Source organism: Neoarius graeffei, chromosome 14, assembly GCF_027579695.1.
Source record: "Neoarius graeffei isolate fNeoGra1 chromosome 14, fNeoGra1.pri, whole genome shotgun sequence".
Classification (NCBI taxonomy): domain Eukaryota; kingdom Metazoa; phylum Chordata; class Actinopteri; order Siluriformes; family Ariidae; genus Neoarius; species Neoarius graeffei.
In genome coordinates, this window is record NC_083582.1 from 67,557,086 (window position 1) to 67,571,739 (window position 14,654).

The window sequence follows — 14,654 nt, forward strand, 5'->3', positions numbered from 1 at the left end:
AAAAAAAAAAAGTAGGGTGATGTGATCAAGTCTTACAGTCACAGAGTATTCATCATCTCCATGTGGCTTCATCCTAGAGGTCTGCGCGGGACAGAATTTTCAGTCCCGCTCCCGCCCGCATTGTGCAGTCCTGCTCCCGCCCGCTCCCGCAAAGAATTATGATTTTCAGTCCCGCTCCCGCCTGCAAATCCCGCATGATGCAGACGTTCGCGTTATTTCTCACGAAAGTTCTCGTCATTGGCTTGGGGAATTAAACATGCTGAGCTTAGCTGAGCTCTCCACTGACCGATCCTTCACCTAGCGCACGTAGCGAGGGTGCGCGTTGCCAGGCGGCATGCGCAGCTGAGGCTTTACAGAGACACCCAACACACCTACCAAAATCTACAGTGGATATTAAGAATATTGTACATTGCACACAGCTTATATGCCACTCCTCACATTTACATTCTAGGAAATACAAGTAGGCCTATAAGAAATTAATATAATTTAAAGACACAGCGTGATGGTGCCCCGCCCCTTACTTTGAGTGGATTTGAGCATAAATATCTACAGCTCACGTTCAGGGGTGCGTTTCCCAAACAACCAACCAAGTTAGCATTAAACCAATATGGTACGATGCAAGTTTATAATAATTTATAAATTTTATTTTAAACACGTTTTTAGTTAGCGGGACTGCAGCTTATCACCTCTCCCGCCTGCGCCCGCATTGTGCGCTCCCGCTCCCGCCCGCAATGAGCTTTCAAAATTTGTCCCGCGCCGCACTGCTTTGCGTCGGGTCCCGCGGGAGTGCAGGGCTCTACTTCATCCTAACAGCAATGATTTGGAATAACACATCCTGTAGTTCAGGTAGAAAAGTGAACTCATACCTTGAAAAAGAGGAAAGTAGGGACTGAGGTGATCTGATACTTCTCAGACACGTCAGGCACTGCTTCAGCCTCCAGCTGTTGGGGGAAAAAAAAAGCAATAGAAAAAAAGACTTTTAATTTCTCGTTTCCTTCCACTCCACTCCACTGCACTTTCTACACCTTATCTTCAGTGCATTCCTGTTATACGGTTCCAGAAAGGGAAAGAAAGACAGACAATAAGTGTGAGACGGAAATATAACCCACTATTGACTCTGATATTTAGCCACCAGATGGTGAAATCCAAAAATCTTTGACCCATTTTATGTCCTGATTGCAGTGGTTACCCTCTGCCCTTGGCCAATACTGCAGTTTAGGTGGGGTTTACATTAGACCGTATCAGCGGATCATCAGATTAACGTTTTTAAAACGATTCGCGTGCACACAGCAACGCCAATACACGATTCACGTGCACACAGCAACGCCAATACACGGATACGCTAATCACATGACTAATTAAGGCCTCTGCATGCTCGTGCGACAAGGCTTTCGCAGATAGCTTTTCGCAGACAGTTGTAATTTATTGTTGAGCGGGGATAATAGGCGTGCGCGATGTTATTCACCGGCACAACGCAAGGGGGCGCGAAGTCGCTAGGAGTAGTTGGTGGGTGTGGTTAGTGGAGTGTTTATCCTCCAGTTAATTATAATGACTAGAACTTTTTTTTATAATGACTAGAACTGGAGTCGTATAGATGTCCGTACTTCCTCAATCAACCGCTCTTCATGCTGCTCCATCTTCGCTCATGTTTTTAAAAATGCCGGTCGTGAAAACAAACCAAACCGGGAAAGTAGAGAAGCGGAAGTGCATGTACAGCGGGTAGAGTGGACCAATCAGAGCCCTCTTGTCTGCGGCGCTGTCTGCGAGGCTTCTGCGGTGGTCACAATTTTTGGGAGGTGCGCGCAGAGCGTCTGCGAAGGTGGGGGGGCTACGCAGACACTGTCTGCGACACCGTCTGCGAGGACTGGGTTGTCAGCATAAATTGGCCTTTAGACGGCACGCAAGTTGAAATGTGTCAGTGCGGCTCAGCGCTTCCTCCTCAGCGGCTGCGCTCCAAATCACTCCACCCTGAACAGCGAGTGCCCTCTGGAGGGTGCGCACTCCAGCCCTGCGCAGCTCACAGAGCGCGCGAGTGAAGCGCACGAGCAGTGATTCAGGACTGAGCCGCTGTGTGTGTGATCCCAGTGCATATCGGGCATGCGCAAGTCACTCACCACTTGCAAGTGGAAGGATGGCAAGCCTAAAGACAATCATAACTACACAATGGGCAGTATTTGCATCTTACCATGAACAACATTAAGAATGACAAAGCAAAGCATTATATTCATACTTTTATACTCTTTAATGAAAAACAAAAAGGTGATACAAGGCGGAAACAATAGCAGGAAGTGAAGTCCGTGCCATTTTTCAGCAGTCGCGTCACATGACCAACGTGGCATGAACAACGCCAGCGAATCAGGAAGGTGGATGTCACAGTGACGCTGTCCAATGACGACGTCAGCTAGAGCTCAGCACTGCGTTTCCTCGTATCTCAATGTTTACACAGCACCGGATCAGATACGAACTGGGTTGAATACGTGGGCCCTGGCGGATTCAAGTTGTTCCGCCTGTGGAGTCGTTTCCCGGCGTTTTAATGTGAACGGACGGTGCATCCGCGACGAAAATGAGACGGATACGGTCTAATGTAAACACCACCTTAGGCTTCTAACAAGAGCAGGGGCGGGATCACCGCTGGCAAAGCCGGAATGCGAACTTAACTCGTGATTGGACAAAGCAGAACACAAATACTCGTGCTAAAGCAGGACAATTTTATATTTGCTCATTTGCGAGAGAATACAGCAGAGCAAATGATCGTTAAAGCAGATACGCAGAACCATGGCCTCACTTTTTGTTTATAAATGCCTCGAGACCTCAAGAATGGCACAGAAATAGTTTTAAGCGTGAACAATAAATCTAATATAGTCATTTTTACGATTAAAGTGATTTATATAGGTAGCGGTCTGAGTGAATGACCTTGACGGCCGTAACGTCACAGCAGGAAGTCTATCGGTCTCATCGCCATTTCCGCTATACTAAAACACAGAGCTGACTGCAACTCCGATCCTCCGTTTTGAGCTAATTTATGGCCATGCCATGTAGATGTGTTGCTGGCGGGTGCAGCAACATGACAGAAGGTGGATTTACATTGCATTCAATGCCCAAGAATGTTCAAACTGCAAAGATTTGGACGCGTTTTGCGAGAAGTTCACGGGCACATGAAGTGGTCTCTCCTCCGCTCTGCACATTTTACTGAAGACTCGTACGAGACCTCTGATCTGTTGAGGAGCGTTGGCTATAAGCCCGTCTTGAAAGAGGGTGCAGTACCAACAATTAAAGAGAACTACAAGAAAAAGAAAGCATTTATTTATTTTAAAAAAGGAAAGCAAGTTCAGTTGCACCAGTTCTCCCGGAGTGTGAGCCGAGGGTTGTTGGTAAAACCCGGGACGTGACATATTATCGCTCGGGCAGGGACCTCCCCGCGGTTGTTGCTAAAACCGGTGACGTCCCGTTCCGTCCCGGGTTTTCGTAATTGCCTGAGCCGAGCAGTAATGGCGGAGTACTCAGTATGGAGAGAATGAGTGGAGCAGGCGTCTGATTTCTAAACTGGATATTGCTGCCATCTCGCCCTTACGTGGAAGAAGCGAATGAACGGAAAACTGAAAGTCAGATTGCTTCAAAACGATCGGCCAAAAGATCGGCCTTCAAGAAGCGAGAACACAGACGGGTAAGCTCCGACTCTCGGTTGTTTAGGCCACCTATTTTTTATCTTGAGGTTCACGGATTTTTTCAACATATTTTTGATGATGTCGGTCGAAATAAAAATAAGTGTCCTTGTCCAATTTTTTTTTTTTGCATGGCAAAATTTCAATGTCGGATTAAGATGAGAATTTAAATTCAAGAGACACACTTTACATACATACATAAACACACACATATATATTAGCGTGTGTGTGTTCTTGTGTATAAGTTTACAACACGGACTAGCATTCCAGTACTTACTTCTCTGAAGGTATGTGGTCATATGACCGTTGAGCTCTCATGTGCACATCGAAGGCTGATACATTCGTGCTACTTGATTCGATAGGACTCTCTGCGGCACCATCCTCTTCTAATTCCACAGTTAGATACTTGCAGCCAAAATCGCGAACTAACGTTATGGCGGGCATATTCAGCATCGTGCTTGTTACATCACCACCTTCTTTCTGAGAACCAAAGATCGTTTTGATCTTTTCATTGTTTACTTTCAACGCTTGAGAGACGAAATCGCCCACGTTTTGGTTAGTGAGACAGTGAAAAGACTTTTCTTTACCACACTTTATGCTTACGTACAGTTGAGGCGATAGCTCGGAATCCATGCCGTCAGCGTCAGCCATGGTCAGCACGAGGTTGACACTGTCGTAAAGCCGTCGTAAATACCCTAAAAACGTTCAAGTGAATACTCAATGTCGTAAATGGTTTCGGACTCGGCTGAAGTGGATATATACAACACACTGTCGTTTGTATTTGCGATTCTAATACTTTTTACTTCAAGAAATATGGCCTAGTACCAGGGATACAGTGCTGTTACAAGAAAAATGTGTGTGGCTATTTTTTTTTTACATTTCTTTTTGTACATTTCGGCAGTTAAAATAAAGATAAAAACACGCACAGACTTTTTATTTTTCTAGCGGTAGTATTTAACTGCCGTCGGCGGATCCGTGATCCGAAAAATCTAAAATGAGTCGCCTTACCTGCGTTTAGATTAATACATGTAACTTGTATTGCGTGTTTAAGTTACCGGTATAAGATTATTTAATTTGCTTCAGAACGTGATTGTCTCAGTTCATCTGATTATTTAGGGTGTTTTCACATCTCGTCCCCTTTAAAGGAACCAGACTCATTCCTCTTTAAGTGGACCAAAAGGTGGACCAACAGAAAAAGAACTCAGTTCTTTTTGTGTTCACACTGTGAATTTATTACAAAGAGGACTGGGTTCTCTTTCTGGTCCAGTTAAGCTTTGATGGGGCCTCAGTCCTCTTTCTGTTCACACCAGGTCCTCTAGAGCCCTCAGACTCCCAGTGCACGGAATTCTGGGTAATTTTCTCTTGAATCAAAATGTCTGCTGCCATGCTTGCCCTGCTGTATTCTTTGATCAAAATAGTGCGGATTAAGGAAAATAAATTTATATATATATATATATATATATATATATATATATATATATATATATGGAGCACTTGCATGTGACGTCACAGCCGATCCAGATTGTGACAGACGCCATCGTGTCGGTCAAACGTCATATTCCGCCTTCTACTTCTACCTTTTCTTCTGGAAAACCCTACTATATACAATTCTACTACAACGGCTGCGGCTACAAGCTCGCCCTACCTGTGCACGTTTTATGTTTTTTGTGTGTATTTTTGCGAGTTGTTCGTCTGTACCGGACTTCAATATCCACTACAACCGTATGGACTTACTGGACATTGGTTTCCAGCAGAAAATGACGGTTTGTAGCGATTTCCATCGCATGCACAACATTCCGGACGAGAAAAAAAAAAAAAAAACATTCCGGATGAGATAGCGAGACCAGCGGGGTCTCCGTGGATTGTTATCAGAAGCAAAGCGAAGGAGGCGGCGCCGGGAGCCGAAGCAAAAGCGAGGCTACAGGCAGAGCCGGCCTGTTGACTAAGCTCAGAAAACAGCCACTCAAATCTCCACTGCTAAGCCTCTACCTCTCCAACGCCAGATCCATGTAAACAACACGGACGATTTGGAATTACAGCTAGAATTACCTTATTCTATTCTATAATCGGCTGGTCAGTGCTATACTCAATACTTAAGTGACTTACCCATCCAATGAGTATTCTTGTTTACAAGATGCCACATCTGAGTCGCTGACAAATCCTGAATTTCTGTAGAGATAACTGTCCAGAGATTTATAAGCACGCAGTGCTTCACCACTGAACAGCGAGGGAAAGTTAATGAGGTAATTATACACGTCCGGGTATTCCGCTGGCAGTTCAAAATCCGGTCGTGAAAACTCCGTCCGGTAAGCCATAAGGGTCACTAATCTGTAGATCGTTTATTTTAGACATATATCTAGTTATCTGTTCATTAGAAAAATGAGCCGTGTAGTCCGTCGGTTGAAATTGATCCATTCTGTACACGAGTGCAGCAGTATTCAGCGGTGTTTTTGACAGACAAGATGGCGGTTGTGTACTTTCCGGTCACGTGACTGCAAGATATATATGGTTATATTATTGTGGCCGACTCATCAGTCAGTAAGTTCAGAGAACTGTAAAGCGGCTGTGGTAAGTTCCAAAAGGAAGTTGAGTTTCCCTGCTACAGTCACGTGACCAACTACGGCAAACGAAGAAGGTTAAACTCCAGTGAAAAAGGCGAAGTGAACCCGGTGTGCTTTTTGTTCACAATGCGCAGATTAGGCGAACCGTACCGTTGATTTTTAGCGAACCGTACTGAGACCACCTCCTGAGGTGGTCTCAGTTCGGTTCGCTTTAAAGGGGTCTGGGTACGGTTGGAGTGTTCACATATGCGCAAAAAATGCTGAGTCATCGATCTGAGTTCGGTTAGATGGCTGAAAGGGACCAAGTGTGAAAACACCCTCAATGAGCCTTTTACGTTTTATCAGTGAAAATGCATGCATGTACATGTACGTTGCATAAGTTATAACACCCATCCTGTTTTAATGAGAGTCAACTTACAATCAAAGAAGTCAAATCAGTCTTAGTTGAGCAAGTCGGTAACGGTATTTCTTACTTTCACCAGAAATGTTTATTTCTATGACTTTGGTCTATAGCTGTAAAAGGCCTCGGCTTTAAAACCGGTTCCCACTGTGACGACACACACTCAGAGCTGGCGGGCTCAGAGGCGCAGCTCGAATGCCAACTTTGTGGTCGATTTTAACTCTTAAAAATATTTTTTTTTTCCCCATTTATGCAGCATACAAGAGTCAAGGATGGAGATACTATCCACTCAGAAATGTATTTAAAAATAAAGGTTCTGCATATCTCCTTTAAGGATCAAGTCATGCATCAGCAGTCCAAAGCCTTAACCACTGAGGGTATATGGTGTATTCAGAAAACTTCAAGTATTGTAAATATGATCATTTTGCCATATAAAACATTTCTAACAGCCTGTGTTTATGTTTACTCCAAGATCACCCTCTAGTGGTCTTATGGGACACAAAGCAAGCGACCTCCTGTCAAATCCGAACCAGAACACCTGCACGCTCTCCACAGGAAGATGTGTTTGTCGCTCGTTATCCCGATGCAGTCAACTAACGATGAGGCAGAACAGTAGGAGACAGTAAATGCACCAGCTCGCCTCACAAGGATAGTTTAAAAATGGAAAGTAATGCAAATGTAAATCATCACTGTGTATTTTCTTATAATCACAGCTCACTGCACGTCCACACGGCAGTGAACGAAGGCTTAATGTTTTGCTCCGTGTTTTCAGTTGCATTTCAAATACTGCTCAAATAACGCATCCCAGTGCTACGTGGTACTAATAATGCAAACCTACATTATATAAACTTTCATTACATCTCAATACAGTATCCCAGGACTGTATAAACCTGTCTGCATTGCCTACAAACTGTATTTATGGTGTTATGAAAGCTGTATGTGCAGCATTAAAATCATCTGTCGAACTCGATCTCTCTTATATTTTCTATCCACATTCACTGGATATGAACAATCATGCGCTCTGATTGGCTACTCGACTACCAGCTCATATACCGTGAGTAGAGAAAAACAAAATGGTGTCGCGTGTTGCTGAACCAACCGAGGACGAAATTAAAACTCGACTCGAAAACAAAACCCAAAAAAAGTGCTTGATGGTAAGAACGTATCTTTATTTTTCAAGAATTATTAATATTATTGCATTTTTCACAAATTGTTCCTGTCGTTTCGCTGGTTTGTTCACGTTCTAAGCGGAAATTATTTTGTCTGACGTTTTATCTCAAGTTATTCATCGAATTTGCAAAAAATAGAAATGCTCCATTTCTCAAAATCCAGTGAATGTGGACAGAATAAAACAGTTATTCCACTCAATCTCGTCGTACGTGGCATCAAGCCGACTCGGCGCTACGGGCCTCATCGGCTATCAGCTCATGCACGACTCAATTTCATGGAATAACTGTTTATAAAAATATTACACATACACACGCGCACCCCTCCATGATGACTGGCACCCCTTGTAAAGATTAGCAAAAAGGGCGAGGAAAAAAAAAATAAAATCCACCGTTTGGTGAAGTCGCTTCATCTCGCACTGAAAAAAGTGAGTAAAAATCCAACCTTGAATTGAAAATTTTAATTATTCAGAGAAAAACAAATCCCTCATCAAGAAAGAATTACTTTCTTCAAAAAGCACATGTGCCATTATTATTGACACCCCTGCATTTCATACTTAGTACAACCTTCTTTTGCCAGTAAAACAGCACCGAGTTTTATACATACTCAGAGTTTACTCAATAAAGAAAAAAAAAACCATCCAGCGAGTGTCAGTTCTGTGGATGGAAATGCACTGTCGATGAAAGAGCTCAACAGAGACTGGCCAGACTATTTCGAGCTGACAGAAAGGCTGCGGTAACTCATCACCACTCTATACAATTGTGGTGAGCAGAAAAGCATCTCAGAATGCACAACATGCTGAACCTTAAGGCAGATGAGCGACAACAGCCAGGGCTCGACATGAACGGTTGTCCGATTGTCCGGGACAAGTGATCCTTTATGTCGGACAAGTTCATTGTCTCGGTTACTTGTCCGATTGGACAAGTGCCAAAATACGCCAATATTCAGGTTACATTATCAAATTTATCAGTTTATTCATATGATCCCCAAAGCATCTCACTCGACATATTGTTGTGATGAATCGCCGGATGTTTCTGTTCGGAAAGAGCGATGTGCACATGCGCAATATTCCGCTTGCGAAACCAGCCAATATCGCTTCGCGTATTTGAGCTGAAAAGTACCGTATTTTCTGGACTATAAGCCGCTACTTTTTTCCTAGGTTTTGAACCATGCGGCTTATACAAAGGTGCGGCTATTCTGTGGATTTTTCTTCCACCGCTAGGGGCGCTCTAACCGGAAGTAGAATCAAAAATAAGATAGACGAAAAATCAATGCAAAGAAGAATTAGCAGATCTTTAGCAGATAGAACACGCACGACAAATTACTAACTGGTAATTATTTTCAAATCCAGCGAAGATGATTAAAGTGACTTGTGGTTTCAAACACAGGAAAAATGAAGGTAAATAAATACCGGTTATTTTCTCTTGGTTCTGTTCCGTTTTAATCAGCAAAGTTGCTGCCGTGTTAAAAGGCACTGTTCGGAAAGAATCTGTTCAGGTACATACATGTACATTTACAGTACAAAATCGTTCTGTACATGCAGTAAATATCTAATTTTTCAACATAGATATCTGCGGCTTATAGCCCGGTGCGGCTTGTATATCTTTTTTTTTTATTTTTTTTTAAAAATAGAGCGGATGCGGCTTATATACAGGTGCGCTCTATAGTCCAGAAAATACGGTAAATGGTCATTTAGCAGACCCTCCAGGATTTTGCGATGTTGCGATTTGCAACATCAACGCAAATTCAACCAATCCCCGCGAATTCAGGGCGGTGTTGCAATTATATCCAATCACCGCAACTTTCCCGCAAATTTGACCAGTCGTTGGCGTCGTCTTGAGGTGACGTCGACAAACTACCTTCTGCCTTACTTCCGTGTATACGTTCAAGAGAAGCAACATGTGCGAGTCAGTGTTTATGTAGGCTTAAATTCTGTTACTGAAAGTGTGTTGTGTTTACAGTGAAGGACTGTGTGCACGTTACATTATTTTTTCACTTAATACAAGAAATTAATGGATGCCAACATTTTTGCCAAAATGGTATTTTATTTTCCATTGTTTAGGCAGCTTCAGCATCATACTGTGAGATTCTGTTCAAATTGTTTTTTTTTCTTCTATGAAGCCTGAGCCATTTATTTTATTAGTTTATAATTATTGTTTAATTTAGTCTTCAGGAGAGACTGCCTGCACACAGTACTAGTATTAATAGTGTTTTTTTTCTTACATGAAAGCTGAGACATTTATATTATATTTTAAGGTAACTTCATGTTGTGCTGTGAGGTTCTCTGCACTTTAACTTTTGAACCAACAGGTGCATTTGGATAAGTAAAGCCTATTTTTCTGCATTTTTGTAGTCCTGGTAATCTTTTATATTGGTAAAGTTGTTTATAGGACCATTTCTCAGTGTCTTTGTTTTTTTAATCAATAGTTTTTCAGTAATAACTTATTATTTAACATATCACTCAATTTTAATCACAAAAAGAGAAAATCGCAACAATTTCTCGCAACTTTCACTTCCTCCCACAATGTAATCGCAACAAAAACCTGTAGGTACAATCCGTCTAAAACTACATTTCCCATCAACTAACTTCCGCGCTGACCTACGTCACGGCTGGGCGGGATCACCTACGTCACGTCCTCCATGACGTCACTTCCACGCCGACTCTAAGTGACCCGGAAACGCTCAGCTCGCTCTCTCTCATCTTGGACTTCAAGCTGTCTAGACACAAAGAGATACCCTGCACCAGAAAACCAGATAAAGACGTCTTTTCTTTCTTCTTCCTCAAGAACCAGAGTTTCGCGCTTTCCTTTCACCTTTGGCCACGGTAGATTCTCGGATCGCGCGATTTTAAACTCAGCTTGAGTTACAACCGGTTTTCAGTTATTCCTCATGAGTACGTACAAAACTGCAGCCCAAGCAGTAATTTAAAGTTAAGAAGCGACTGGATCCTTTTTAACCAAAGCGCTGTGCACCTTGTTTGACCAAAGATTTTCTTCCCATGAGCTACGAAGCTTCTCCAAGAATTCTCCGTTTTCTACAGAAGTCTTCCCACGAGCTCCTGTGAAACTCAGCCTCTCCAAGAATTCTCTGCTTTCTACAGAAGGGCAAGATACTAAGTAAGACTGGAAAATTTTGGGCATAAAAAGACTAGTCTTAGGAATTAGTATTTATGAAGCAGTGTGAATTTAAACTCAGGAACGGTTTAAGTGTGTACACTAAACACTTAGGATGTTGAATTGAATTGATTGTTCTATTTTGTTTAATCTCTCAGTTGTGTTTAATAGATAGGCTTGTGCATGCTTCTCTTTATTCCTTACTAACATCCTTAATTTCATTCTTACACATCTTGACCGCATCAAGATTTCAGTGGATCTAGTACTGTTATAAGCTAGTGAAATTAGCCTTATTCTTTTGTCCCATTAGTCCCCAGGGCTAAGTGTATTGTCTCAAGGGAACACGTGGCAGCCCTCCCCCACACTCACATACACACCTTTTGTTTTAACTCCACGAGGTAGGATCCTCGGGCCTCACCACGTAGTCAAACACACCTCAGTTAGCATCCCACGCTAGCTTCTTTTTCTTGCTAGGCCATAGGCCTCACCACGTGGTCAAACACACCTCAGTTAGCATCCCACCACACTAGCCTTTCTTTTGCTAGGCCATAGGCCTCATAACACACCTTAGCTAGCAACTAAAGCTAACTCTTTTGTTTTACTTAGAAACACGTGGTCAACCTTCCCCCCCCACACATACACACACCTAGCCAGCATTCAAAGCTAACTCCTTCGTGGTAGGCCAGAAGGCTTTATACCTACACTCCATGTTTCATGTTTAATGTTTAATTTCCTTTTAATACACGCACACTATACGTTTCATGTTTAATTTCCTTTTAATACACACACACACACTACACGTTTCATGTTTAATTTCCTTTTAATACACACACAAACACACACATATATACACACCTCACTGTTTGCTGAAGATTTCAACTGTTATTCATTTTTATCTTTGTCATAATAAATTCCATTATTATTGAAACTGTGTGTCTTTATTTGTTGTGCATAATATACTTGAAGTCGCTCAATCTCAAAATAATTCTAAAAGGTGCATACCAGTTATGTAATACGGTAAGTGATCATAATTTGGAATATACCATAATTTAGCTGTTTGGTAATTTATTATTAAGCACCAAAATTAATGGTATTATTAATGAGACTGATTCAATGAGAACGATTCAATGAGACTGATTTAGTGAGATTAATTAATGAGACTGATTTAATATTTAATGAGACTGATTTAATGAGACTGATTTTAATGAGATTGATCACTTAATGACCAACTGCACCTACAAACCTAAAAAACACCGCAACTTTCATCGCTACCATTAAATACCGTACAGGAGCCACACTGAATAATTAGACAACAACAATTAATCAGTGGAGGATATATATTCAAAGTTAATAATTTAAAAATGAAAATATATATAATTTTAATTTTCTGGTTTTCAATTTCTCATAAATAAATTAATGATTGATGGAGTCTGCAGTGAATAGATTTTTGTGTTAAAGTAATTCTGGTGAAATTAGTTTATTACAAATAGTTTATTTGTGGTTTTTTTCTCAAATTTTTCTTTGGACAAGTCAGCTTCACATTCGGACAAGTAAATTTCCTTTCAACTTGCCCGACAGGACAAGTGGTTTCAAAAGTTAATGTAGAGCCCTGAACAGCAGGAGAACACGTCGAGTTCCACTTCGGTCAGTCAAGAACAGAAAACTAAGGCTGCAGCGAACACAAGATCATCAAAACTGGACAGTTGAAGACCCAATGTAGCCTGGTCTAATGAATCTCGATTTTTTTTTTCTAAGGCACAAGTAGGGTCAGAACGTGGTGCCAATTTCATGAATCCGTGGACCCAACCTGCTTGTGTCAACAGTCCAGGCTGGTGGGGGTGGTGTAATGGTGTGGGGAATGTTTTCTTGGTGCACTTTGGGGCCAATTAATATCAAGCAATGACTGATATCAATTACACACAGATGAACCGTGTGGAGATATGATAGATACAGTATTGTTTCAAACAAGATGACAAGTTCAAAAAGTACTGGACAAAACGGTCATTAACATGCTGGTCTTTAAACAAGAGGAGCAATTTAGAGGCTAGAACTCTGCCAAACATTTAAATTCCACTTAGTTCTTCAGTGAAATTCATTACAATTCATGTGCCACTCAACTTACCTTGACAAACATGATTTGTTTGTGCTCCTTGGCTAACTCCTCCATCACGTCGTTCATATGAGAGCACTGGGGAGCCCATGGTGCAAGGAAATGAACGACTGTGAGAGACCTGACAATGACAGAAACGAAAGAGAACATTTAATGGCTCTCAACGTGGAGTCCAATGACCCCCAGGGGTCCGTGAACTGAATCTCTTTTTTTTTTTTTTTTTGCTGTAAATCACAATCCATATTCTTAAAAAGGCATTACATTTAGGGGTCCAAGCACAAAAGTCAACTCCATCCATACTCCATCTTACAAAGCCCCACAGTTATGGAACAGCCTTCCAAGTAGCGTTCGGGACTCAGACACAGTCTCAGTGTTTAAGTCTAGGCTGAAAACATATCTGTTTAATTAAGCCTTTTGTTAATAGTGTTTATGAGGTAAAGGAGGAGATCTGGAGGATCCTCAGACATAGAGTGTTTTGGTAAACTGGGATGCTGCCAGTCCCCCACTCGCTTGCTCACTCGGGTTTGTTGACGGTGTAGTGGCTGCTGCTTTACGTCCCGGGGCTCCCTCATGCTTGTGTTACCTTCCGGCTCTCCCCTTTTAGCTATGCTCTCATAGTTTTGCTGGAGTCCCTGCTTGCACTCAGCGCAAAATCTATACCGTTCTTACTTATTCAGGTGACATTGGGCATACCTAACAACCTGTGTTCCCCCCCCAATCTGTCCCTCTGAGTTACATGTCAATCCTGAGATTGAGATGCTGACCTCTTCTGCTCCTCGGACCTGCCTGATCCATCCTGATGCCCTACGTCTGGCTGGAGTCTCATCACATCGCTCCTGTGGAGGACGGCCCCATAGGGACAGTCGCACTTGGAAGACGCTCTGGCCACTTACAGTAATGCTTTTATGGCTGACGACTACAATTAACTTTAGGAGTCGGCATTTTTTCACTCAGGGTACACATTTGGAGAAATAAGATGTTATGCAGGTGTATTTAAAAAAATGTCAAGTTTCTTGTATTAAACATTATGTCGCTTTTCCACTACCAACGCGGCTGAGTTGGGCTGAGTCGAGCTGAGCGGGGCTGTTGGAGTTGCATTTCGACTACAACCGCGCTGAACCGTGCTGGCTGGAAGTGGGTGGACACATTGGGTGGAGTTAGCGAAAGTGGGTGGACGTCACGTGATGTCGTTAGGCGGCGCAAACAGTAACATCAGTGATCTTTTAAGCGGTAGTCTCACGACCCGGATAGTAAACAATAAACATGGAGGACATGGAGTCATTAGTGTTGCTGGTCTTGGTGCTGTGGCTTGTTGTCACCGACAACGCCAACAGATACTGGCAAGAGCGTATAGATGAGGCGAGGCGCATAAGGCTTCAGAAATTCTCGTAATTCGTAATTCTTCTTCTTCCGGGTTTACGGTGTTTACAGATCCCAGCGTGCTCGCGGGGCGTGTGTGGGCATGTGAGGACACTCCTCCTCACCAATCAGTGCACAGGGGAGTGTCTGCTCACGCCCCTAGCCCCACTCGGCTCGGTTTGGCTCGCTTCAGCCCTACTCCAAAACCGTGCGAGTTTTGGGTGCTAAGCAGGGCTGAAGCGAGCTGAGTCGTGCTGCTCTGAGGTAGTCGAAACGTGAGCC

General features: G+C 42.7%; 1 protein-coding gene across 1 annotated transcript in view; it reads right to left on the reverse strand.

The window, feature by feature from the left end:
• The window catches only part of glrx3 (glutaredoxin 3), a 78,662-nt gene that overhangs the window by 55,420 nt on the left and 8,588 nt on the right, over positions 1-14,654 (reverse strand). The window contains exons 2-3 of the mRNA XM_060940255.1: positions 13,026-13,134; positions 867-941 (exon numbers count right to left, since the gene is read on the reverse strand). Coding sequence (XP_060796238.1) covers positions 867-941; positions 13,026-13,134 — 184 coding nt within the window. The remainder of the gene's footprint in view (positions 1-866; positions 942-13,025; positions 13,135-14,654) is intronic.